A 25567-nucleotide genomic window follows, 5' to 3' on the forward strand; every position below is an offset into this window, starting at 1 on the left:
TGTTGTGCCGTCATCGGCTCCCCTACTCCGTCCAAATCTAGGAGGGAGGGGAGGGGAGTGCCGCCTCCACTGTCGTCTGCGATGGCCACCGCTGACAGCTCCCCTCCTCTATTCAGATCTAGGAAGTATGGAGAGAGGGACAGAGGAGAGTAGTGTGGTTAGGCAGTGAAGGGTGAGGTGAAGGGAGGAAAAAGAGGTGGGTGGAGGGTGAGTGAGGACTTACTGCGGTGCGGAAGGTTGCGGATGTTTAGGGTTAGGGTTTTAGGGTTTAGGGTTTAGTTAGTTTTGTACCACAAATCAATAGAGAAACTAAGAAAATGACAATAAAACTAGAGCAAATCATTTTAATCCCAGCAAGCAAATAGATGCACGGTTACATCATATAGAAGCATAAACTTATCTACCAAAAATATATGGAGAATTGGTAACCGTGCAAAATTGACTATGAGTTCTAAAACAATTACGAATCAGTCCCTAATCTCAAAGTAACCTTCAATTTTAAAGACCCTAAGGGACTCAAGTGCAAAAGTACCTAATTGTATCAGAATTTATCTAACTAGAAAAATTTAGTGAAATCCCACATTAGTCCACCGATCAAGCACTCCTTAGGTGTCAGTCAATGAAACATCCATCAAAACTAAAGCAGGTGAGTCATACCGAGAACGATCTAGTGAGTACGACAAGTCGCTAATGAGAGAAGTCGCGAACGACACTGCCAGAGTTACAGGTAAGGCATACCTCTTATCTTACGACTTATGGAATATACCGATAAGGTATACCTTCACGCATACGGATTGTCCCTGTAAATGTCGCATGGAAACCACTTCAAATTATGGAAAATATCTCTACGAGTCAAGTGATTTCCAAAGTCCTACTCGAAAGGGATAGATTTTCTATTATACTGTACCAGGTCCGATATCCCCAAACCTTTCTTGGGGATCAAGATGATCCACGATATAAAAGGGACCCCTGGGAGGAGTTCAAGGCATCTAATTCAATCGCCAACACACCCACCAAAGTTTACGAAGCCAGAGTATACGGAATCAACTCGCCAGGAGATCTCGTCGAATCCCTTGATTACGATCTCATCGGTACCATCTGTTTCGACTACTCTTTTTGTAATCTGTTCTCATCATCATCAATCTCATATAAACTAGATTAGGGCTATTACCTGATAAGGGGCCTGAACCAGTATAATCCTTGTCTTTTGTCTGCTTGATGTCGTACTACGTAGACCCTCGTTCCAACGTACCCCAATACTCTACTCATTCGGTCCGCGAGTATCACTCGTCGACAAATATGGCCATTTTTATTCTTCTTTATTTTTTCTTCCCATATTTTCTACTTGTCTTTTGATTTCTCATTGGTATAGGAAGACTTTTGATTTCCCTTTCTCTTAGAATACAATTTTTGTCTCTAGTTTGTGCTGGAGCATTTGTCCATGTCGGCTCGTTCCACTCGATTCTAGATGGCTTTGCGTTCCACATCTTCATGTTCTTTTTCTCATTTAAGTTATAATAGCTTACTGGCAAGAAGATACTTGCCCGTTCGTCCGTTCGATGCAAAAGGCTAGACACATGTCAACACAGTAATGGGCTGCCATTCCAACCAATTAGCTGAAACTAATAAAAATTAATAATGAGATCAAGGGGTAATTTGTAAAATTTATAACGAGAGCATGTGAGATACTCCCTTGTTTCACAATGTAAATCATTCTAACATTTCCCATATTCATATTGATGTTAATAAATCTAATATTTACATTGTGAAACGGAGGAAGTAGTAGATTATCTGCCACCTTCTTTTAAAATAGTATAGATTTTTCCTATAGATTTGTTGCCCAAAGAGCTCATTTGTAGAATATATCTTCTAAAGGGGCTAGAGTGTAAAAGTGGCACCCACGTGGCCGCGGCCCGCGTGCGAATGTGAAAGGCCCGGCCGTGCCGCGCGCGCGGGAGGGCGCGAGCGGCAAAACGAATAAGGTAAGGAGGCGCGCCAAAACCCACCGATTGATTCAATTCGCGCGCACTCTCCCTCTTTGTTGCTAACTGCATCCCGCGCAGAAATCTATGAAATGAAGTGAAATCCATTCCTGAGCTGGAGTAGCCTAGATCGCATCTGCTTCTAGGAGAGAAAGAGGAGCAGAGAAGAGGGGAGATCTGCATCTGCCTGCCTTGACATGGCGCCGCCGCCGCCCAGGAACACCTCTCCCCCCACCTCCGCCTCCAACAACAGCAGCAGCAGCAGCAGCAAGGCCAAGAAGAAGGCGGTCACCCCCGCCCAGGTCGCCTTCCTTGTCGAGCGCTACCTCGCCGACAACGGCTTCTCCGCCTCCCTCGCCGCCTTCCGAACCGACGCCGCCCACCTCTTCACCAAGGCCGCCCCCGTCCCCCCCAAGGGCCTCCTCCCCCTCTCCGACATCCTCCACGACTACGTCGCCCTCAAGGAGGCCCGCCTCGCCGTCGACTCTGCAATGCACGCAATGCACAACCTCGTCTCGGCATACTACCCCCATCATCCTCCTCCCCCCGCGCCGGCGCCCTCCTCACCCACGCAGTTCTTCGCCGCCTCATCACCTCCAGGTTTGCTCTGCACCCCACCTGCTCGACGATTTGTCTTGCCGCGCTCCCCGACATCTGCCAGTGCTAGGAGTAAGGAGAATACCGTTCAATTGTTGCCTAATAGAGTAGTATATATGCTTGTTGTGTTGCTGCAGCCGTCCCTGCTGGTGCTGGTGCTGTTGCTGGGTATGCTTCGCCAATCATACGCTACACGCAGACATCCTCCTCAGTTGTTGTCCACAACTCCAGCACATCAGAGGCCAACGCCATGTCCACACCAGCTCAGGCGCCAGCCGCAGCGCCTATCTCGTTCCCTGCCAAGAAGAGGAAGGCGGCGACTACAAAGTCTGCTGCAAAGTCCAAGAAAACCTGCATCGCGCCAACTGCCAGCTCGCATCCAAAAGGTAAGTATCATCTTAACAAGGTTTGGACAAGAATTAGCAATAGGCTCTTGATTCCTGCTGTAACATTGCAAATATTGCTTGCTTACCACGTTCCAATCTAATCCCAGGTAAAACTGTGGCCTCTCAATTGTCGCTTGATAACTCAGAACGACATTCAGCCATGGCTAAGCTCCCTGTGCAAGGCTCATCTGTTGCAAAAAGCTTATTCAATCCTCTCCAACCTCAAGTCCATTCTTCTCCATGCACACCTCAACAAAACAATCCCATCGTTGCTTATCAAACAGAAAGGGCATCATCCTCCGTGGTTGCTAATGCTCATACCCAACAGGAGGTTGCTTCTTCTCAATGCTCAATGGTTTCTTCCAAGACTCTTATCGTCAGTCCTCTCAAAGGTGCTGCATATTATGCTGTTGAGAGAAGTTACCATGTCAGCTCCCCCTTGAAACCAAGCTCCCACAAATCATCCAAAAGGGAGCATGTCAAAGGGAAGCTGGATTTTGGTACTTGTGATGATAGGCCATGTTCAAATGAAGCGATTTGCGAAGAAGCCTCTACCTCCTCTGATGTCGAGAAGCAAGATGATTTTGACATCGACTTCACAAACCTAGACATATTTGATGGCGATTTTTCATTCTCTGAGCTTCTAGTTGACCTTGATCTTGACTCTGAAGGCGTTCATTGCCTCAACCCTCCCACCAATGCTGAAGTTCAAAGGTATGTGATAATGCTGCCTTTTGTTGTCGTGTGATGTATGTCCCTGGTGAAACTACAGATGCTAAGTGGTTCTGCCGTGTGCATCTGAATGAATACAGATTGGAGGGTGTAGCAGATCCTATGAAGGCAATGGCAGAAGATCCCACGGAGGATATCAATTCACAAGGTTCAGGGCTAACACTAATAATATCCTGCAGGCTGCAGCGTTATCATCCTATTTTTCCTAACATATGCTTTCTTTCTTGATGCCTAAATCGGCAGGAGCAGCATCAGCAGTCACTTGTGTTAGAGCTATAACTAAGAGGATAAAGATTGTTAGCCCTGGTATGAGTCTTCGCTTGGAACTTGTGTCATGTTCGCAAACGCTCGAGAGATGTTTTTAACATGGTGTTGGTTGTTTGCTTGCAGTGAAGGGTCGTGCAGGCGCAGCTCCTTAGTTGATTGAGCACATGACAATTGACATAGGATACGAGGAGGATTCAGCATACATAACCGAAAGCAAAGGGATCGATGCGACGCTTCTAACTGACATGATCCATATATCTAGATGGCCAACCCAAGATGATGATATTTTTTTTTGTTTTTTGATTGTAGTGTATTCTGCGACATTTTATCTATATGTTGCTTTGGACGGCAAGCATGTATGTTGAGTAGTTTTTAATTCGCTATGTTCATCTTTTTAAAAAAAAATTCTCACATCACTTGCTAGCTAGAAATGCCGTGGTGATGCGGTGACTGGTGTATAATTACTGGTTAATTCATTCTGTGTTGTTATTTTTGCTTTGCCCTATAGTTTTGACGTCTTTGCCTAAAACGAACTTGCTACAGTTGGTATTCATGCTCTTTAAAAAAAAAGAAATACTCTGGCCATTAAATTCGTGCTTCACTTGCTAGCTAGAAATGCCGTGGTGATGCGGTGACTGGTGTATAATTACTGGTTAATTCATTCTGTGTTGTTATTTTTGCTTTGCCCTATAGTTTTGACGTCTTTGCCTAAAACGAACTTGCTACAGTTGGTATTCATGCTCTTTAAAAAAAAAAGAAATACTCTGGCCATTAAATTCGTGCTTCAAACAATTTTGTTAATACTCTGACCATCAAATTCGTGCTTTAAACAATTTTGTCTTGTCCATATTATCTCTAGAGTCAATAATTTTTTATAAGGAACTACTGATCTTAATCACTTGCAAAATTTGAATTTTCCGGGGTCTAAATGGAATAAAAATGAAGTGATAAAACATTCCTTGGCCGTCAGAAAAAAATCTGCCATCTTAGTCCCTACATGTATCTACCCTCTCGATTAAGAGAAGAATGTAGTCATTCTGATGTCTAGGAAGAGGAGAGCTGCGATAGAAAACAACAGAAGCCGCCGCAGTAGTAGGCACGCCCACTACCTCCACGGAAGCAGGGGCGGAATTTTTTTTTGCTATACATCATCTATTTTCACCATGTATGCACCCTCCTCAATACAAACTTAGGCACCCGTATCAGTTTAAACTCGATCTAAAATAGAGTAAATTAAGCAAGTGGCACCACCCTCTATTTCGCTCTAGCTCCGCCGACGGAAGCCCTCCACCCGCTCATATCTAGATTGCATGCCTCCATACGCGCCGCCGTCAAGCGCATCATATATATTTAGTAATTTCAGTTCATCTATTATTTGTTTACTGGTTTTGAACTTCTGAAATTTGACTAGTTGATGAGTCCATATATTAATTTCTGAATAATAAATTCATATTTATGCGAATTTAGGGAGGACATTATGGATACATATATGGAAGAAAAGAAAAGGGCACTAACCTATATGGCTGGAGCTAAGTCTAGAGTGGCTATTAAGAGGTCTATCTGTTAAAATTGATTTTCACAGGCGATATATAAAGTCGTACACCTATAAAAAGGTAATTGGCCTCATAAAATCGGGCATCCAGCCGGCTAAGTCCTCACTCACCCTCCACCCACCTCTCCTTCCCTTCACCTTACCCTTCACTACCTAACCACACTACTCCCCTCCGTCCCTCTCTCCATACTTCCTAGATCCGAACAAAGGAGGGGAGCCGTCAGCGGTGGCCATCACAGACGACAGTGGAGGCGGCACTCCCTCCCCTCCCTCCCAGATTTGGACGGAGCAGGGAAGCCGACGACGGCACGACACTGTCCTTGGGTGGAGGCGGCAGCGTGGTCCTCGGGTAGATGGCGGAGGCATGGCTCCCCTCCCCTCCCTCTCCGTCCTAGATCTGACTGGAGAGGGGAGGGTGACGCTGGCGCAGCCCTCTCCTCCCTCTCCCTCCCAGATCCGGCCGGAGGCGGGGGATTATTTTTCACTGAGATTTTTGTCGCAGGTACTAGCACCTACGAAGATGTAGAGGTTGCTTGCGAAAGTGATTTTCACAGACAGGGCCAATAGCCGTATGTAAAAATCATGTATTTTCGTATGCCTTGAAGTGCAGGCAGGGTGGATGGCTGCCTAAAATCTGTTTGTCTGTTTGCAAAAAATCTAATCGTCATTCTAAAGGTAGCATATGCATTTTTTGGTTTGCAAAAATGTAGCGTCAACAATTGAATTAAATTATCATTAAATAAGTGTTGACAGAACAAAAAAAGATTTCCAAACGAAAACGCATGTAAAATCAAAGTAAAAAGGATGAGAGTTGGAAATTACTTAAAGCACTAGTTCTCCAGTATATATATGCACGATCGAGCTACGTTACGTGTAGCCCTGCCTGTAGCGGCGGAAGAGGTCGTCGGTCTTGGCGGTACGGAAGGCGTAGCAGGCGAATGCGTAGACGGCGAGGAGCGCGACGGTGGCGACGAGGAGGATGAGATCAGCTCGGCGCCACTCCCTGCTGAGGTTGTGGAGAAGGCCAGCCTTGCAGGAGGAGCAGGAGTAGCAGAGCTGAGAAGGGTCGTTGCTCCAGGCGCCGCAATCCGGGTCGGCGGCGGCGCTGATGGGGCTAATCCACGAGATCGGGGTGACGAAGGTGTAGCCACACCTGGTGGGAGGCTTGCAGCACCCGGACTGCAGCGGGGTGAGCCAGGAGGCGGAGAAGAAATCCTGCGCCGTGGCGTATGTCTGGTTGACGTCGGAGCAGATGGGCGTGGCGGCCAGGCACGTCTTGATCTGCTCCCATCTGCCTGCAGGCTCGTCCACGCGGCCGCGTAGCCAGCTGCCCGAGAAATCGTCGAGCTCGTACTCGAGGAAGGCCCGGCTGGGCACGGTGTGACCACCCGACGACGCGCCGCCGGTGACGACGAAGACGAAGACAGCGAGGCAGGCGAGCGCCACCACGAGGAGGAGCATGCCGACCAAGTAGGCGAGGAGAAGCCAGGGCAGGCGCCAGAAGGCGGCGACGAAGCCGGCGAGACCGACGGCGAGGACGGCGACGCCGAGGCCGATCAGCGGCCACTGGAGCAGTTGGACGCAGGCGCTGTCCACCTGTGCGGAGAGCCAGATACCGGCGGCGATGACAGGGATGGAGAGCAGCGCAGCCACCAGGTTGATGGCCGCCAAGCCCACATAGTTGAGGGCCATCGCTCGCTTCGGATCGATCGGAATCGGATCGAACACGCGCGCCCAGGCTAGGTATAGCTAATAATAGCCTAATACTGCACTTAGATGAGTATGTACGTTGTGCTACACTGCAGCTGAGCTGATCTCGATGCTTAATCAGATCATCACAGAAGAACCACGTACAGCTAGCTTCGTTTACGTAAGCACAGCCTCCGCTCGATCCTAACCCTCTCTTCCAATAATTCCTTTCTTCCATTCATGCATCGATCCACCGTCTCCTTTTGCTTTTCTTATTTATAAGATATGTACTACAGCTGTCTGTTTCGTGTGTACGTGGACCACGGAATATATGCATCGCTAGCTATACCTTATTCTTTGCTTCTGGTGTAATTCATCCCATCGCCATATGTGCAGTGCCTGTAAAAAGGCCAAGGGATCATGCGCGCACAAGGAACATGCATGGCACATATGCATCGATATCGTATTTAAATTTTAGGGCTTAATTAATTTTTTTTAGAAAAAAATGAAAATATATGTTTTTTCGACCAAATTCGCAATAAAATACTGGTTTGGAGGAGATTTACAGAAATATACCGTCGTCGCTATTTTGATGAGCAAGAGCGTCGCTATTTTGAAGATCTTATTTTGAATAATCCAAATAAAAGGAGGAGACAGTTTATGTCATGTTTTGCGAAATTTTGATTTCGTCTAGTGCTTACTTTATGTTTAGGACCAAGACAATTTCTGTCATACCTTAGTAAATAACTTCTAGAAATTTCATTTTAATTTTCATGTTCCGACACTCTATTTTGTTGAAAAATTGGTTTTAAAAAGTTAATTTTCATGGTTGGGAATTTCCAATTGTTTTTGCTCTTTAATGTTGTCCTAAATTTTGAAACTATTATGTAGATAATAATTAATGACACATTTTGTCAATCTAGATTTTGCTGTGTAGTAATAAGTTAATAACTAGCATGCCTCAATATTGCCTAATGTCACCATTGTTGCTGCCCTCGAGATCTCACCTGACACCATCGCTGTTGCAGTGGCGGAGTCAAGATAAAATTATAGTGGGGGCTCCTCAGTCTTTTGGGCCTTCTAACAATCTTAGACAAAGTTTATTTTAGCCCCCTTGCAAGATATTTGGATTTAAATTTTAGGGGGGTCTTAATGGGGGCTTTAATGATTCATTAGAGGATAGGGGGGTCTAAAGACCCCCCCCAGCCCCCACGCTGCCTCCACCACTGCTGTTATTGTTGCTCTTGAGCTCATTTGTGATCGCCATCCCCCTCGATCTCACCAAATGCCACTGCCCTCGAGCTCACTTGTGGTCACCACCTTCTTCGATCTCGCCCAATGCCACCGCTATCACCGCCTCAATCCATCTGCACCATGCTATGCATGTCGGCACACATATGTGGTGTTTTCTCCCGTGATGATGATAGAGTGGATGAAATTCAAGCCTCAAGGAGAATTGCTCAACTGCCACATGGATAAGGGAGGATGGAGTGGCCATGCACACTTCTTTTAGATCATACTGTAGATTTGATACGATGATCGAACAGGGCTCGGATTTGACATTGTATTATTGACAATATAGTTGTATTTGATATATAATTATTGTTTCTGTATCTATAATAAATTGTGGTATTCTTATAGAATTATACTAGAAAAAATGCCCGTGCGTTGTAACGGGTGAAGGTTATTTTAATATTATTATTGTTATACAGTTTAGTTAAGGTGAAATTCAATATAAGAATTCACTTGGATATATATTTTTCTAGAAAATCATGAACTGCAATTAGGAGTTCGATCATCTCAAGTTAGCATGCGAATTTTTTTAAAGAAATTTCTTATACGACTCCTTCTGTATTTCTTAAAGAAATTTCTAAAAGTGAACGAATTTAAAACCCAACTCAAATACGGATATGTATTTCCAAAAGCGAATGAACTTAAAAACAACTTATACACGGATGACATACCAAAGTACCGATAAAAACATCTTCAATTTTTATAATAGTAGAGATTGGAGAGCCTACATTATTATAATATGGACTAACACGGTCTAACATTGTAATATATTTTTCTATTTTCTATGATTAATGTGGTTATTTTCTAGGCCTCCAAAGTAAATGTGGTGATAGTTTCTCTATATTATTTCTTTGTCTTTGAATTGGTTATTATATTTTTGACATAAAACAACAGATGTTGTACATCTTTGTTTTTTTACTTTTTGTTTAACATGCCAAAATTTTATCATTTGAATTAAGTCATCAGTAAAAATAAATATAAATATATAGTCAGATACATTATTCAAGCTTATAGTGCCTCGTAGGCGCCATGTTAGCTAAAACCGTCCTCCATATATACTACCTTGGGATATTGTTTGCACTGATTTTAGGAGATGCGTTGTACCCTATTTTACGGTTGAGGGGCATGATTCGAACTCAACCCTTACATGAGAAACCCAAAATGAACTTTTTACCTGTCAAATATAGCATGTCCTTAGGCCCTTGGCCTTCACTTCAACTATATAGTGTTTTATTATTTTACTCAATATACTATATGTGATGTGAGAAACATAAAATAAATGATAATGTTATTATTTTTATCTTGGCATGTGTTGTTAGGGAGTATAAATGCTTTTTAAATAAAAATAGAAGCATAAAAAGTTTATTAGAAAACTGACTTAAGCGAAATTAAGCAAAGCAGCAGTTATTGAAGATGAGCAGCTTAGCATAACCAAATGAAACAACTTCATTTTACTCCCAAAACTATTTCATTGGTTCGCTTAACCCACTAAACTATTTTTTTATCATTTTACCCCTAAACTAAACTTTTGTATTTCTTTTTCTTTGTTTCTCTTTATACGAGTAGTATTTAAGCTAAAATTTTGTAGAGCCATAGATGACACCATTATCATTCCAAAATATTTTCAAATTTTTTCATGACTAAATGCTTGAAATTTCAAACCTCAAAGTAAATCAGTCTCAGAGCTACCAATCTAGTAAACGGTGATTAGAAAAATTATAAACAAAGTTGAGAGGCAAATTATACTGTATATATCAATCCTACCAAATTTCATTGCAAAATGCTACAGCCCCCATCCCAAAATATAAGGAATTCTTTACAAAGCAGATCAATCCGGTCGAAATCTCTTATATTTTAGGGCATATGGAGTACCTATAGAGGGAGAGAAAAAAGAGAAATACCTTTAAGGGGTTGCGTGTTTGATTTTCAATAGTTCAAGATATAAAATGAGAAAAAAAAAAGGTCCATAGGGTTCTAAAACAGTTGGACATGTATGAAGATGTAAAATGAGAAAAAAAAATAAATGTTAAGTGAAGCAATAAAATAGTTTAATGGTGTAAAATAACAAAATTAACAATAGCACGCGCAACGAAGGGTGTTGATGGAGGGAAGGATGAAATCTGCGCGTGATCCGTATTTCTTATCAACTGGTTGACGCGGCAAGCGGTGATTGGGCGTGGAAATCCCTGCCATCCGTGGGCGCCCAGTCGCCTCGCGCCACGCCGCTTTCGTCCCGCAACCGTCCACTAGCCAGCCAGTCCATGCAATTGCCTCCCGGCCTCTCTCCTCATCAGCTCAGCTAGACAAATACACCTTCGCTAGCTGCTGGCTGCTTCTGCTTCTAATTTTTTTATATAAAAAAATGGATTACTAGTAAAAGAAATCCAACATCCAATGGTGGGTAGAGTAGAGAAATATAAGTCTAGTAAACCGAGGGAAGAGAAAGAGAAGGGGAGAGTTGCAGAGCAAAACCGGCGGCCACTAGAAAACTAATGGCGGAAACCCATTAATCAAAATCAAATGGCGCATGAGTCTCCTCCTCCTCCTATGCTAGGAGTACATTTCTACTAGCGTAGGACAACAAGATAGACAGAGTATACTTCTAATAGGAGTAGGAGTAGGAGTATTAAAACAAAAATCGATCTTCCGTCCTCCTAGTTTAGTTGTCTCTCCTCTTGGCTCTGCTTTAATTTGTCTCTCCTCTTGCCCCTCTTTGATCCGCTTGGCACTCTCTCCTCCTGCTGCTGTAGAATCGAGATCGAGAGAGAGAGAGAGATTGAAAAGGCAGCCAGGGATCTTGTGAATTAATGGAGCTGGCCCCTTTTGCGGCGGCCTCCTCCTCCTCCTCCTCCTCCTCTTCCACAGTCACAAACACGTGCAAGCTCAGGCTCAGGCTCAGCTACACCCACTGTTCCATCGGCTTCGCCCCCCGAGTTCGCAGCTGGATCCGAGCGGCAGCTGAGGGCCGAGGCGGCGACCAACGGAGGAGCGGCCGCTTGGCTGCAGATGGCCCCAGAGTCGTGGAGGTCGCTGCCCCACCTGCCGCCCCCGTCGTCACCGGCGGAGGCGGAGGAGGCGGGGGCTTCGCAGCCCGGGACGCGGAGCTGGCCATGTGGGAGAGGCTGGGAGCGGTTGTCAGGCTCAGCTATGGCATTGGTACTAACGACTCCTGTTATTTCATCTACTTTTAGTATTTAAATTAATTCCATTTTAGTAATAATCGATGCTACTATGCAACAATTAAGTAATAATAGAATAATAATCTGATGGGTGCAGGGATTTATGCCGCCATGGCACTTACTGGGAGATTCATATGCCAGATGGCCGGAATAGACTGCACAGGGGGCTTCCATCCATCTCTCTCTGCGCTTGTTGAGGGACTCGGATATGCAGCTCCGCCGATTATGGCTTTGCTCTTTATCCTCGACGTACGTATTTATATATAAATATTTACTAATTACTTGCTCTCTTCTCTTCGATTTGATTAATCTCTGCCTGCAGGATGAAGTTGTCAAATATTCACCTCATGCTCGCGCCATCAGGGATGTCGAGGATGAGGAGCTTCGCAGCTTCTTCTATGGCATGTCACCATGGCAGGTGTGTTCTTTTCATTCAATCTCTTTCTTTCTTTTTCCTCATACCAACACTAGTTCTAATATTCACTCCAAATTATTCTAAGAACCAAATGCATTTTTCACATCATTATTTTAGGCTGTGTGCGGTCGATCATGCTGTTTTAATTTCACTAAAATTAATACAGTTGCAATTACGTTAACTGCTGGACTCCAAAGAGGATATATTTAATAGCTCTAGAATGCTTCTCACCCCCACCTCATGTCCCTTAAAGTACTACTCCAAACACGAAAGCACGATTTAAAAGCAAGGTCAAAATGAGCCTCTCTCTCAGTACTCAACTCTCAAGGACCAGAAATTATCAGTCCTAGATTACAATGGTTTGAATCGAGACAGAGTCTGTCTCAAACAGTTTAGGCATAACGGAAGCTCGTATTATAAATTAAGAGCCTTGTCAACATGATCCAGCCATAACTAAAAGTTTGGAATAAAACCCCCTAATCAAATAATAGGAAAAATCTAAGTACGGTTTACATGTTCATTATCTAGCCACCCAACTGTACCAGAAAATTATCCCAAATGTAGCTAATAATTGCCTAATTTCCTTATGCTTTTTAGTTTACTATATGGATTTCTTGAACATTTCAGTGTTCTCTACTTTTGCCAAGCTAAATTCTCCTAAGATGTTAGCTTATGGACCACTGCTTGATGAAGAACCTGATTTAAAATTGTATCTTAAATTTTGCAGTTCATTCTTATTGTAACTGCTAGCTCAATTGGAGAGGAACTATTCTATCGTGTCGCTGTCCAGGTATTTGCTTCATGTCCATTATCTATTTCTGCTTAATTAGATTTCTTTCGAAGTCCTATTACAGATTACTTACCTTACCTACATGGCTTGTAATTGTAAATGGTACTACAGTAATGATCTGTGCAGTAATTGGCATGCGTTTTCTTTTCCTTATTCTCACTTTGTAGAGCGAATATAACTGAAATTGTAGGGTGCGTTGGCTGATATTTTTCTGAGAGGCACAGAGCTCATGAAAGACGCTCGAGGGATTGCATCCCTGGTATGAATTCTACTGCTTTCAGTTCGATGGAAATGGAGTCCTGAATTTGGGATATTTGCGCTGATCTTAACTGTGCTGATTGATATGTGTAGAGTGGCATGGTGCCTCCATTTGTTCCATTTGCTCAAACGTTTGCAGCAGCCATCACTGCGGCTCTCACAGGATCACTCTATTATGTGGCTACTGCCCCGAAAGGTGACTCTAATTTGCATGCTTTTCTGTTTGGAAGGAAGTGGCATTGATTCTTGAAACCAAGTGTGACATATATATATACATGTTGTGATATATTTGTATGATTGCAGATCCTACTTATGTGGTGACACCAGCAATGCGTTCAAATACTGGGCGAGAGAATCTCAAGAAACTATTTGCAGGTGTATATATAGTCTTGTTCTAGCTAGTGCAGTCGCAGTAGCAAAATCGTACTAGTAGCAGTCATATGCTCATCACTACAGAGATATATTACTGAACTCTCCAGCTTTGGATTTTTCAGCATGGTATGAAAGGCGGCAAATGAGGAAGATATATTCCCCTCTTCTTGAAGGAATCTTGGCTTTCTACCTTGGCTTTGAGTGGATCCAGGTATAACCTCTTCATCCCATGTCCCATGTGTATTGAATTTCACGGGTCGATCAATAATAGAAACAAATAATTAAATTATTATGTTGCTCTATTTATTATGGCAGACAGATAATATTCTTGCACCTATGATCACCCACGGCATATACTCTACCGTTGTGCTTGGCCATGGGTTGTGGAAAATACACGACCACAGGAGAAGGCTACGGCAAAGAATTCAGGAAATCAGACAGGAAGGAACAACAAATTCAGACACGTTGTAACAGATCATGAGATGGTAGCTAGCTAGCACCGCTTTTCTTGAATGGCAAAATGGGATGATCAGATCAGATCACAGAACCATGTACAAGACACAGCTGACAATTTTTGATGATCCTTAGGTAGGTATGTACTTGTACGTAGAAGATAGAAAGATTAAGTCAACATGTACATAGACAGTATATTTGTTGTATATCCTCAGTATAAGTGTGTATACACAGTAGCAATATTTCTACACTTATGCAACTAAAATGGGTGAGCATTTCTCCGCGCAGTTGCACGAATAGTGACTAGTACTTTCCCTTTTGGAGTGCTGAGTCCTTTCTGGGTTCACTGAATCCTGGTATACGCGGAAGAGAGATGGCTGAGTTCTTTTCGTTGCATCAGTAATATGTTCTTGTTTTCTTTTGTTAGAAGCGCAGCTGGAAAGCAAGTGTTGTTTGTGCATTTCCTTATGCGGTTCATGTATATATATAGCGGCTGTCTATATTCATCAGCCCGCTGATTTATTTTCTAAGAAAATATCATTCACTTTTGAACGGTCGAGATTGTTCCAAGATTCGTGCAGCTCCCGAATCTCGTCCCATGCGACTGTCGCATGCCTCCCTATCCGATACTCCGTCACACATTGGCGCCATACTATCACTCTTCCTCAAATCCGGCGCGGATATCCTGCCCTGCCCTTCTTCTTCGTCTCCAGTGGCGTGACACGCCACCGGCCCCATCTCCTAACCATTACAACAAGAAGCGACGATGTTTGGCCATCTTAATTTTTTTCCTCCCAAATGCAAATGAGTTTGGACTTGTGATTTGTTAGAAATGTAGTTCATTCCTATATATACTTGTCTCTTGTACTTTTTTTTAATGAATTTAGGAAAATTTTAGTCTAGTCTTCATTTATTCAATGGTTTTCATGGGATATTCCCTGTATATGTGGCTAGGAAAGGAAATGCTAATGCATATATCGTACTACCTCCGTCCCATAATAATTATATTTTTAGGATTCAAATTTTTCCCAACAATAGAGTACTAATTAACTATCCCATTAATCACTTTTGATTTGAATTTCTTCCTATTCTACCTTCAACAGATGTAGAAGCCGGTTTAATCCATTATTAAAAAAAATTCTACCTTCAACCATTTTATTACCTATACACATTTAATTAGGGACACCTTAGTCTTTCTTCTTAAACCTTAATATATGCTAAACAATCTAGAATTGTAATTATTTTGGAAAAGAATGTAGTAGATTTGGAGGAAAGTCATTTTACATATGGGTGCCATCAAACAGCATATTTGCAAACGAAAAATAATATGTGAATAGAATTTTTATATGCGTGTTTTTAGTGATCTAAAAGCAAATGCTGAAAAATAAACTTCAATGAAAAACCTTCAAAATCAACTCTAAATTTAAAGTTGAAATTCAAGGCTGATAAGTACAAGCATAAGCGAAAAAATGATAGTGACAAAAGGTGCGTGTCTCGTTTCATGCGTGATAACAAAATAGTTATGAGTTTCTCTTTTTTCTAAAAGAAAAATGACAAAAGATCAATATATGCGAGGCAGAAGCTTGGTGGGCCGGCCTCAAGCGCAGTGGATGTTCTCATCGTCTTTATGTTAACTAGCATGGTGGCCCGCGCAGATTGCACGGCTAGCATCATTATATTTTCTCTCATATAATAGTATATATGTTTTCTCATTATATTATTCAAATATATTGAAATGACAACATAATTTTAAATTTTGCAATAACTTTACAAAAACTACTAATGTGTAATATTCATATTATATTTTATATACGTGTTAGTTATTAATTATTTTTAATATCAAATTTTAGTTAGTTGTAAATTATATATATTCCTATATAGACTCTAGACTCGTCTTTTAATATTTCTTTTTTTTAATTCCGAATTTTCTGTAAATTGTATTTCTATATAAACACTATGCTCTTCTTTCAATATTATTTATTTTTATTTCTGAATTTTTATTATTTCTAATTGTATTTCTATGTGGAATCTAAACTCATCTTTCAATATTCTTTAATTTTTAATTTTGAATTTTAGTTACTTCTAAATTGTATTCCTATATTTGTATTCCTATATTGACCTTAAACTCTTCTTCCCATGTTTTTCTTAATTTCAAATTTTAGTTACTTGTAAATTGTATTTTTATACGGACTCTAAACTCTACTTTTAATTTTATTATGTTTATTCCAAATTTTAGTTAGTTTTAAATTCCTATATGGACTCTATACTCTACTTCTAATATTCCTTATTTTTAATTACAAATTTATATTATTTCCTAATTATATTTCTATATGGACTCTATACTCTACTTCTAATATTCATTACAAATTTATATTATTTTCTAATTGTATTTCTATATGGACTCTATACTCTACTTTTAATATTTCTTATTTTTAATTACAAATTTATATTATTTCCTAATTGTATTCCTGTATGGATTCTATACTCTACTTCTAATGTTTCTTATTTTTAATTCTGAATTTTAGGTATTTCCTAATTGTATTTCTATATGAACTCTAGTCTCATCTTTTAATATTCCTTTTTTTAATTCAGAATTCCAGTTATTTCCTAATTGTATTTCTATATGGACTCTAGTCTTCTCTTCTAATATTCCTTATTTTTTAATTCCGAATTTCAACTATTTCCTAATTGTATTTCTATATTGATTCTAGTCTCCTCTTCTAATATTTTTTATTTTTTAATTTCGAATTTCAGTTATTTCCTAATTGTATTTCTATATGGATTCTGCTTTTTCTTTTTCTCCAATTAATGTGAGAATTTCTAGGCCATGGGAGCGAACGTGGAAGCTCATTTTTTTATTTCTTTAATAATATAATAGATTCTTATCCGACCGAGATGCTGCTGTGTGGAGAGGATACGTCGGTGGTTGGCCATGGCCTTCTTCGTCAAGATATCGGCGCCGTGCTCGCTTGCCGGCCATGGCACCACCAGCAGTAGCAGTGGCAGCAGCAGGTCAAAGAGGGGATTGTTGCTTCCAGTTGGGGCTGGGGCTGGGGCTGGGGCCTACGGCGGCAGGCAGTACTCGGACGTGGTCCCGGTGCCAGCGCTATCGCAGGCGCAGGCGAGCTCTAGCGGTGGTCGGCTGCGCATCTTCTCCGGCACGGCGAACCCGAGGCTGGCGCAGGAGGTGGCGTGCTACCTGGGGATGGAGCTGGGGAGGGTGAAGATCAAGCGGTTCGCGGACGGGGAGCTGTACGTGCAGCTGCAGGAGAGCGTGCGTGGGTGCGACGTGTTCCTGGTGCAGCCCACCTGCCCGCCGGCAAACGAGAACCTGATGGAGCTCCTCATCATGATCGACGCATGCCGCCGCGCCTCCGCCAAGACCATCACCGCCGTCGTGCCCTACTTCGGGTACGCCCGCGCCGACCGCAAGATGCGCGGCGGCCGGGAGTCGATCGCCGCCAAGCTGGTGGCCAACCTCATCACGGAGGCCGGCGCCCACCGCGTGCTGGCCTGCGACCTCCACTCGGGGCAGTCCATCGGCTACTTCGACATCCCCGTGGACCATGTGTACGGGCAGCCGGTGATCCTGGACTACCTGGCCAGCAAGACCATCTGCCCCGACGAGGTGGTGGTGGTGTCCCCGGACGTGGGTGGCGTCGCCCGGGCCCGCGCCTTCGCCAAGAAGCTGTCGGACGCGCCGCTGGCCATCGTGGACAAGCGGCGGCAGGGGCACAACCAGTCGGAGGTGGTGCACCTCATCGGCGACGTCAGGGGGAAGGTGGCGGTGATGGTGGACGACATGATCGACACTGCGGGGACGGTGTCCCAGGGAGCGGAGCTGCTGCACAGGGAGGGCGCCAGGGCCGTCTACGCCTGCAGCACCCACGCCGTGCTCAGCCCGCCCGCCGTCGACAGGCTCTCCAGCGGCCTCTTCCAGGAGGTGATCGTCACCAACACCGTCCCCGTGCTTCACCACCGGACCTTCCCCCAGCTCACCGTCCTCTCCGTCGCCAATCTCCTCGGCGAGACCATCTGGCGCGTTCACGACGACTGCTCTGTCAGTAGCATCTTCCAGTGACCATTCATATACATATACACCACGTACTCCATTAACTCAATTAATTTAGTACATTCCAAGCATACATCATGATATATACTCTCCTAGTAGCTTGAGAAACATTTGTACATACATAACGCATGGCAGCTCTAGCTAGCCTGCATCCAGTTCTTCAGCAAGTTTTATGGCGCCGCCAGCTGCACCATCGGCTCTTGACTTGCCTGCTGCTACACCTTGCATCTTCTTAACCTTTTTCTTTCCACTGAGCGAGCCGCTCGCTGCAAGCAAACACACCAATATAAGTATATAACCACAAAACAACATCTAATAAGATAGCATACTCGACGAAATAAAAATAGCACCACATTATCTGTCAAACAGGTCAATACTTCTCTGCTTTATTAGTTGGTGGAACTAATAAAGCAGGAGCCATGTTTGTACCTTGCCACTCATAAACAACTTTCGACTCTCCCTTGACCACTTTCGGGTATTGATCTATGCGAGAATCTTCCAGTATTAGTTCTTCCACCTATGCCACAATACAACAGAGAAAGGGAAATTAGTTTACCAACAATGGAGAGTGAAATGACAAATTTTCAGCAGCAGTGCTATATAAATTACAAGGTTAGACCAATGAGGCTACGACTTGCTGAGGCAATTTTGTTACTTCTCTATTATGCCCATATACTAGTACATATATTGAGCCTAGGACAATGCACTTGTCAATAAATTAGGGGCAGTGTGTTTCTCCTTTTCCCAAGATACTTCTAGTGCCATATAAGGCCAGTTCCAACCCAAGACACTAGGGATAGTTTTCATAAACTCCACATCATCAAGAAACTAGTACTAGACATTAATCTTTCAATGCAAACATGATCATGAGAAGATTAATGCCCACTCAACGCTTCCTTTTAGTAGTCAAGTTTTGATAAGTTAAAGATGAGACTCATGTCAACTTTCTACTCAGAAATAAAGCTGCAACGTTGCGCTGCTTGAGCCATTCCCTCAACAGCATTTTTAACTGTGTTCGATGATATTTTGTACACCTTTTTTATTTTATAAGAAATGGGGTGCGTCAAAATATTAATTCCGGGAATGACAGTACAGTAGTAAAATTAGTGATTAATTATCACCAATGATACAATCTGGCGTACATGAGAATGTTATATGACATGTGCAGTGCTGCCCAATTAATATACGGGTGCATATATACTCACGTGTATATATATATATATATTTTTAATGATGTATTTCAGCCAGGATAGAATATATAAATATATGCATGGAATAGATGGTAGAATAAATGGCAGCACAGCTATAAACGATATCACTGACGAAAAGAAGAAATGACGGTGGATTGATTTTGGAAGCATGCCACTGTAGAATCATCATTAGAGAGCAATAATCACGTCATTTGCCGGCAGTTGATTTCCTATCGATGATTCCATGGAAACCATGGACACGCACGTATGCTTAGAAACCAGAAATTGCTCTGACAGGAGAATTCCACACCATATACAGATTGCACGCATATACGAATATGAGGAAAATGATCCCTCTGTATCATTCCAAATTGGAAAGGAGATCGGCCAGTGTAACTCAGACGGAATCATGCCGAATAAGGATCTCGGTTAATTGGAAGAATCACAGAGCATATGGAAAGAAATGCTAATCGCTAAATTAGGCAATTGGCTGATCACGCATGCACTGATCGAGCCATGCACGTACTGGCTGGAACCGCCTTTCTTCACTATAAAAGGCCATGCCATTTCACACAACGGACACACAGAAACGGAGGAACACACAGACAGAATACACACACGCGACAGTCACAGAGAGAGAGACACGCACCATTTTGGCCGGAGAATCTCGGCGTCCGGCGGGAACACGTGCGCTCGGCGGCCGGTGATGTTGGCCACAGTGCCTCGGCGTCCGGCGAGGAGGCGCGCGGAGAAGGAGACGATCGCCGGAGCATGTACTCAGCCATTGCCATGGGTATAGCTTATTAGCTTTCTTTTGTTTTTCCTGCTTTTCTGTTCAGATCGTCATGCATGCACAACACGGCGACGAGGCGAGTTTCTGGTGATGCCCGGCATGCTGGAGATAGCGTCCTCTCCGTCTGTCGGAGGCACTGCCGGCCGGAGATCGCGTCGCTCCCTCTCATCAGAGATGTCGGTCGCCGGCGACACATCTACCTCTGCCGCGAAGTCCTTGCCTCGCCGGCCACAACCTCTATCCCACGACGTCTTTACCTGGCGATGTGATGTCACCGAGACGTTGGACGTCGTCGCCTTGCCGGTCGCAGCCTCCCCTACACTACATCACTGACGTCCGCTCGCTCTCGTCGACGTTACCATCTTCTTCGAACTCATCGGCTGGTTGCTCGAGGAGAATGCCGGCCGGAGCGTCACTACTCGGTGCCCGCAAGGCGTCACCAGCTCCAGCCACGTCGCAAGCCATCTCGTCGGAGTTGTCGGGGACGTCGTCGAGCCGCCTGAGTCCGTAGACGACGCAACGCTGCCAAGCGATGCTCGCCATCATCCGCTGCTTGCCGGAGAAGGTTTTTTTGTCATTTTGCCTCACCGGAGCACGCCAAAGGGAGTCGAGGCAGCCGCCAGGGCGCTACGCCGCAGAGCCGTCCTATGTCGCGGATGCTAACTGTCTTGTGCATGCTATTGTATACGGTGGCAAGCCAACAAAACAAGACATGCATGCATGCTACTGTACACGGTGACAAGCAAAAATGAGTTTGCAGATTCATACTCATTTGGGGCTGCTCCATATTAAACTTCCAAGCCACGACCAATTCGGCTATTATTCGCGTTGATCATTTTACTTTTATAATCTAATTCCGATGCAATTTCTACGTCGTCGGGTCATCCAAGCTACACAATTCCATGCATGTCTTCAACAACAATATAAACCAATACGTCGTCCAAGGCCGATGAGGCTAGACGGCAGGGCGGGCGGAGTCGACACCAAGACAACGTCACCAACACCGGCGTGCGGACCGACGAGGCCGCGAATACCGCCGGCGCCCACTCACACACATCTACATCACCATCACCATCATGCATGGGAGAACGTGAAGCGAAGACAGACGACGACGACCAGCGTAGCTTAATCGGAGGTATCTCACGGGTTTAACCCGCGAGAGTAATTAACCGGGTGTCTTCCGAGACCCCGGGAACCAGGAGATCACAATCGCCAAGTCAGATCCACCTTGCTTATGGGCCGTGGAGCGTATTTGACCAAGGATTCTGTATTTTTGTAATTCTTCGAGAATTATAATAAAATGCATTTTTCCTTCGTCCACTTTATTTTTTTTTGTGTACTTAGTACACTGGCACGCCCGCACATTTTTTTTATTTTATTTCCCTGGGCAGAGGAAAAAAAAATTATTTTTTTTTCTCTCTAAACAAACTGAAAATTACGTGTACTGAACCAACAGCGACGGTGGTCAAAGAACAAAATACCATGGGAGCAACCGAAGAAAAAGCTGTGTAGGTAATGATGAACACCTAGGACTAAAAATGTGAAATTTAACTTGTCGCCATCAAAAAATAAAATGTAACGCGTACAAGTGTCTTCTCAAATACTACACAGTAACCTAATCGGTTATCCAAAGAAACCAAATTTATTGAATTTTATTGTGCCCCATTGTTTAAACGTTGCTTCTAAACATTTTAAATGTTTGAATTATTGCTTCAGATGCTCGAAAATATGACGTACTTTCATCTACTAATATAAAACATGTACAGAAAAATTGTAGCTCCATGGAACTTTCCTTTAAGAATTCGAATTTGGGTAATGCTAATCAATACAGGTCAAAATCTATGTATTGAGTGGAATATACTGCAAAGTAATTACCTTCTTCCAAAGGAAAGCATTCCTTCTCTCTTGTGGGACTAGCAGATGATCTCGCAGCCAAGACGTGACCACCCAAGGCTCACATTCAGAGTTGCCAATCTTTGCATCTATGGCATTATCTTCAAGGACCTCACACACCTATTGTATGAGAACAGGCAAAAGACAAATACAAGAAGGTCCAAAGAAGTTATGGAAAAATTAAAATGCAACAAACAAATGATTTACTACTTTTTTTTGGACAAAGGAAAGTATCCACCTTTCCCCACAGCCACCACCTCCCTCATGCTTGGAAAAGGTGAAAGAGATGGTGGAACTACTGACGTACAAGTGAATTGCGCCAGAAAAGTGAATGCTAGTACTGCAGTAACTCCAATCAAATTTTGCCAACAAAAAACAATAACAGCTATAGCTTACAGCAAGAACAACGTTTACTATACGGTTAATCAGACTTTGTCGTTTTATGCAAATTAGCAGCAAATAACCCTTCGTCATGGGATAAAGAACTGGAAGAATTGTGTGTGTGTGTGTGTGTGTGTGTGTGAGTGAGAGAGAGAGAGAGAGAGAGAGAGGAATTTCATACCTGAGCATATATTTGTTCGGCCCTCTTTGACAATGCTTGTCTCTTGTAAATACTCCAAAGAATCCAGAGCAGTGCTGAAAACTTGGGTACAATAATCAATTGAACTGCCTTTAAGCAAACTGCATGACTAAGATGGTAATGCTATAGACGTACCAGGACACCAAAGGCTGTCACAGACATGATATTTCTTGAGATCCATTGCCGAATTTGACAGGTCAGGGGCCTATAAAGCTCGGCAACCAGGTCTGGACATTTAAACTCTTCGACTCTAAACAAGAAAGGGGAAACAGCACATACGTAAAGATAGCGTACATATAGTCAGAGATAGGGGGAGAAGTAGTGGTGAAGCATACCCGTCGGAGCTGAATGTTTTCTCAAAGAAGGCCCGCGCACTGTCCAGAACCTTAATTTTTGCAACCTTAGCTCCATCCTGACTTAGGCCAACAAAACCCTTGGATAACAGCTCATCAGCCATGTTTAAGATATCGAGCTCTTGGAACTGAAAGCGAGGCAACAGAAGTACACGAGGATGAGGGCATGGAAAGCAGGGGGGGGGGGGACATAGTCGTAATGAAGAAGATGAGGATGGGGAGCAGTAAAACGAAAACAGACCAAGATTTTGGCAGGTTGGCCACATAAAGCACGGGCATATGGATCGCAGATCCTCCGCTCTAGCAACTGTGACTATATAGACATATGTGGAGAAGCAGTAAAAGGAAGGTATGCATAGCAAAATGAGAGGGAAAGGAACAAGAGAGCAAGCAAAGGGGCAGTACAATCTTGGTAGCAGTTTGGCTGACCAGCCCATCCTCTATGCACAGGTTGCCATATTTGTTGAATCCCTGGACGCACTCCAGGTTTCCGTCTACGCATCGTCCATGGGGAGGGCATGGTTGGCATGAATCTGCGTATTATTAGTATAATCAGCTACAGCTAGCCAAAGGAAAAGAAACGGAATACGCGCGAGAGATCGAGAAAGCAGTGAGTGAGTGAGTCACCATGGTGGGTATAGGCGGCGCCGCCGCTGTCGCACAAGGGTTTGGGGCGGCGGTTGAGAAGGCTGCAGGCAGCGGCTGCTGCGGCGGCGATGGAGACGACGGCGAGCAGGCGGAGGAGGTCGTCCCTAGCGGGGAAGAGGCCGGGAGGGGGCTCGCCGAGAGGCCACCGGGATTTGGACCTGCGCCGCGCCCGCGACGGCATCGGCATGGCTCCGCCGCCGCCTGCTCACACTTCCCTTTTGCTGGTATATCATCGAGTCGACGGGATGCTGGGCTGGAGCCTGGACTGGGTTGGTCTTGGATTTGATTACAAAGTTTTGTTGAGGAAAAGGTCCAATTGGACTCCCTAAATATTTGTATCCTCAACCCCAAAACCAACATAACCAATCCTCCAACCATTAAAACCATGTAAACCGACTCCTCCCTTACTATTTCGATAGTTATTTTCTCTAACGTGGCATCCTTTTCTTTAATAACTAGGCTGTCATGTGGACGCCATGTCAGTAAAAACCATCAATACCACCAAGTGAGTCATTTTTATACGGTTCGAGTGGTTCATATACCCATTTTAGCGAATGAGGGATTTGAGGGAGTTGTATCGGACTTTACCAAATCGTTGAAGGCCAGCCTCTTCTCATGTCTGCGCTGGGCTCCAAGGCCACGAGAGGCTGTGACGTCCACTAACAAGAAAGAAGAAAGAAAAAAAAATGAAGATATGGAGAGAGACAGCATCATCTGCTCTATAATTCACAAAGTCTATTTACTCATTCATCATTGGACAAATCTAACGGATGCGGATAATACGTATTTACTCCGTACCGCGCCTGCCCCCTCCAGTTTTCGCTCGTGTCGTGACGTGTTGGCCAGAGCCAGATCAGTGATGGCAGCATCGTCGCACTCTCCGCGCACGTCATCAAGATCTCCTTGTGGAGTCCAATCGCCATCGATCCCTACTGTGCTCCCGTTTTCACCACTGCGCAATCCTGTGGGGTCTCCTGTCGATCTCTTCCTATCATATGTATGTTTCTGCAGAGAAGGTGGCGTTGTAAAGATATAGTTTATACATCATAAATCAATCTATAATTAACCCACCATAGTGTAAACGTCGGAATCTTATAATTTAACTAAGATTTCGTTTAGATGTATTTTAGTCCCCAGATGATCCATTCACATATATGATCAAAATTTTACTTAACTTCCCTTAGACTATAGAGACAACTTCTAAAATATCAAAATCCACTTCTATTATCCGGATGCTTCTATTGCCAAGTCACGAAATGAGTTTTTGCCACGAACACACCCAATACACTCCAATATGTCCAAAAATCATGTTTTGGTGCTTTTTGAACTTTTTCATTCCAGATAAAAACAACGCACCCACGTGTGCCAATATCGGCATTAATTGATAAAAGTTTGCCACGCGAGTCACGAAGTGAGTTTTTGCCACGAACGCACCCAATACACTCCAATATGTTCAAAAATCATGTTTTATGCTTTTTGAACTTTTTAATTCCGGTATATAACATCGCACCCGCGTGTGCCAATATCGACATTAATTGACAAAAGTTCACCTCGCGAGTCACGAAGTGAGTTTTTGCCACGAATGCACCGAATACATTCTAATATGTCCAAAAATCATGTTTTGGTGTTTTTTGAACTTTTTTATTCCGGTTAAAAATAGAAATATGTGGCACACAAAAGATTCATTTCTAAATAATTAGTATAGTGAAAAAGGACATAAGAGAACTATGATATAATTGTACTTCTATATTCCTAATGTCTAAGTATACACTTAACACATACAAGCTTACAAGGCTAGGACTTAGTTCTAGGCACCCATGTACTACCGAGAGAATACTCCCTGCTGATCTGCTAGCGTGGTTATAGAATTTACGCACTCTTACGTCATACCCGAATTGGAGGAGTACAAAAGACGGACTGGCCTCACTTTTCATGGGACATATCTGCATCCAATGGCATTTACCTAAGCACCATACTTATGCTAGTAAATAATGACATTAATTCCCCTAGAACTCCCACTATATGGATGGAAAAGTTAGAGCTAGAGCAGCCTATCAAGGTCATTGGATCGTT

The 25567-nt window shown here is 43.5% G+C and overlaps 5 protein-coding genes across 6 annotated transcripts; 3 read left to right on the forward strand and 2 right to left on the reverse strand.

Moving 5' to 3' along the window:
* The first annotated feature begins 1910 nt into the window (after positions 1-1910).
* On the forward strand, positions 1911-4678 carry LOC127767701 (uncharacterized). 2 transcript variants are annotated; one of them, XM_052293124.1, is made up of 7 exons: positions 1911-1982; positions 2064-2582; positions 2717-2965; positions 3073-3679; positions 3778-3845; positions 3941-4003; positions 4088-4678. In XM_052293124.1, the coding sequence occupies exons 2-7, from the start codon at positions 2180-2182 to the stop codon at positions 4114-4116; spliced, it is 1419 nt and encodes a 472-aa protein (XP_052149084.1). In that variant the 5' UTR covers positions 1911-1982; positions 2064-2179; the 3' UTR covers positions 4117-4678. The 2 variants fall into 2 exon arrangements, with proteins under 2 accessions (XP_052149084.1, XP_052149085.1); XM_052293125.1 differs by lacking the exon at positions 1911-1982 and having other exon boundaries at positions 2007-2582.
* Positions 4679-6139: 1461 nt separating this feature from the next.
* LOC127768163 (protein TORNADO 2-like) lies at positions 6140-7454 on the reverse strand. Its single transcript, XM_052293698.1, has one exon. The coding sequence runs from the start codon at positions 7206-7208 to the stop codon at positions 6384-6386; it is 825 nt and encodes a 274-aa protein (XP_052149658.1). The 5' UTR covers positions 7209-7454; the 3' UTR covers positions 6140-6383.
* Positions 7455-10884: 3430 nt separating this feature from the next.
* Positions 10885-14215, forward strand: LOC127768549 (uncharacterized). The gene is made up of 9 exons (XM_052294154.1): positions 10885-11654; positions 11775-11926; positions 12000-12095; positions 12820-12882; positions 13073-13141; positions 13234-13336; positions 13444-13515; positions 13635-13723; positions 13828-14215. Exons 1-9 carry the CDS (start codon positions 11306-11308, stop codon positions 13981-13983), a joined length of 1149 nt encoding a protein of 382 aa, XP_052150114.1. The 5' UTR covers positions 10885-11305; the 3' UTR covers positions 13984-14215.
* Positions 14216-16869: 2654 nt separating this feature from the next.
* LOC127768073 (ribose-phosphate pyrophosphokinase 1-like) lies at positions 16870-18086 on the forward strand. The gene has a single exon (XM_052293588.1). It carries the CDS (start codon positions 16898-16900, stop codon positions 18044-18046), a length of 1149 nt encoding a protein of 382 aa, XP_052149548.1. The 5' UTR covers positions 16870-16897; the 3' UTR covers positions 18047-18086.
* Positions 18056-23762, reverse strand: LOC127768074 (uncharacterized). The gene is made up of 9 exons (XM_052293590.1): positions 23474-23762; positions 23252-23379; positions 23088-23159; positions 22829-22974; positions 22629-22743; positions 22476-22556; positions 21896-22033; positions 18467-18554; positions 18056-18303 (listed from the first exon to the last, which is right to left on the reverse strand). Exons 1-9 carry the CDS (start codon positions 23679-23681, stop codon positions 18179-18181), a joined length of 1101 nt encoding a protein of 366 aa, XP_052149550.1. The 5' UTR covers positions 23682-23762; the 3' UTR covers positions 18056-18178.
* Positions 23763-25567: the final 1805 nt, after the last annotated feature.

This window comes from Oryza glaberrima, chromosome 3, assembly GCF_000147395.1.
Source record: "Oryza glaberrima chromosome 3, OglaRS2, whole genome shotgun sequence".
NCBI classification, from domain to species: Eukaryota; Viridiplantae; Streptophyta; class Magnoliopsida; order Poales; family Poaceae; genus Oryza; species Oryza glaberrima.

What these genes read in the sequence shown, in the direction of transcription:
- LOC127767701 (XM_052293124.1), top strand. Translation starts at nt 2,180, where the DNA reads ATGGCGCCGCCGCCGCCCAGGAACACCTCTCCCCCCACCTCCGCCTCC. An exon ending in TGCCAGCTCGCATCCAAAAG is followed by an intron (nt 2,966 to 3,072) that starts GTAAGTATCATC and finishes ATCTAATCCCAG; the next exon opens with GTAAAACTGTGGCCTCTCAA. An exon ending in ACCAATGCTGAAGTTCAAAG is followed by an intron (nt 3,680 to 3,777) that starts GTATGTGATAAT and finishes GAATGAATACAG; the next exon opens with ATTGGAGGGTGTAGCAGATC.
- LOC127768549 (XM_052294154.1), top strand. Translation starts at nt 11,306, where the DNA reads ATGGAGCTGGCCCCTTTTGCGGCGGCCTCCTCCTCCTCCTCCTCCTCC. An exon ending in CTTTGCTCTTTATCCTCGAC is followed by an intron (nt 11,927 to 11,999) that starts GTACGTATTTAT and finishes CTCTGCCTGCAG; the next exon opens with GATGAAGTTGTCAAATATTC. An exon ending in ATGGCATGTCACCATGGCAG is followed by an intron (nt 12,096 to 12,819) that starts GTGTGTTCTTTT and finishes TAAATTTTGCAG; the next exon opens with TTCATTCTTATTGTAACTGC.
- LOC127768163 (XM_052293698.1), bottom strand. Translation starts at nt 7,208, where the DNA reads ATGGCCCTCAACTATGTGGGCTTGGCGGCCATCAACCTGGTGGCTGCG.
- LOC127768073 (XM_052293588.1), top strand. Translation starts at nt 16,898, where the DNA reads ATGGCCTTCTTCGTCAAGATATCGGCGCCGTGCTCGCTTGCCGGCCAT.
- LOC127768074 (XM_052293590.1), bottom strand. Translation starts at nt 23,681, where the DNA reads ATGCCGATGCCGTCGCGGGCGCGGCGCAGGTCCAAATCCCGGTGGCCT. An exon ending in GCCAACCTGCCAAAATCTTG is followed by an intron (nt 22,975 to 23,087) that starts GTCTGTTTTCGT and finishes CCTCGCTTTCAG; the next exon opens with TTCCAAGAGCTCGATATCTT. An exon ending in TGACAGCCTTTGGTGTCCTG is followed by an intron (nt 22,557 to 22,628) that starts GTACGTCTATAG and finishes ATTGTACCCAAG; the next exon opens with TTTTCAGCACTGCTCTGGAT.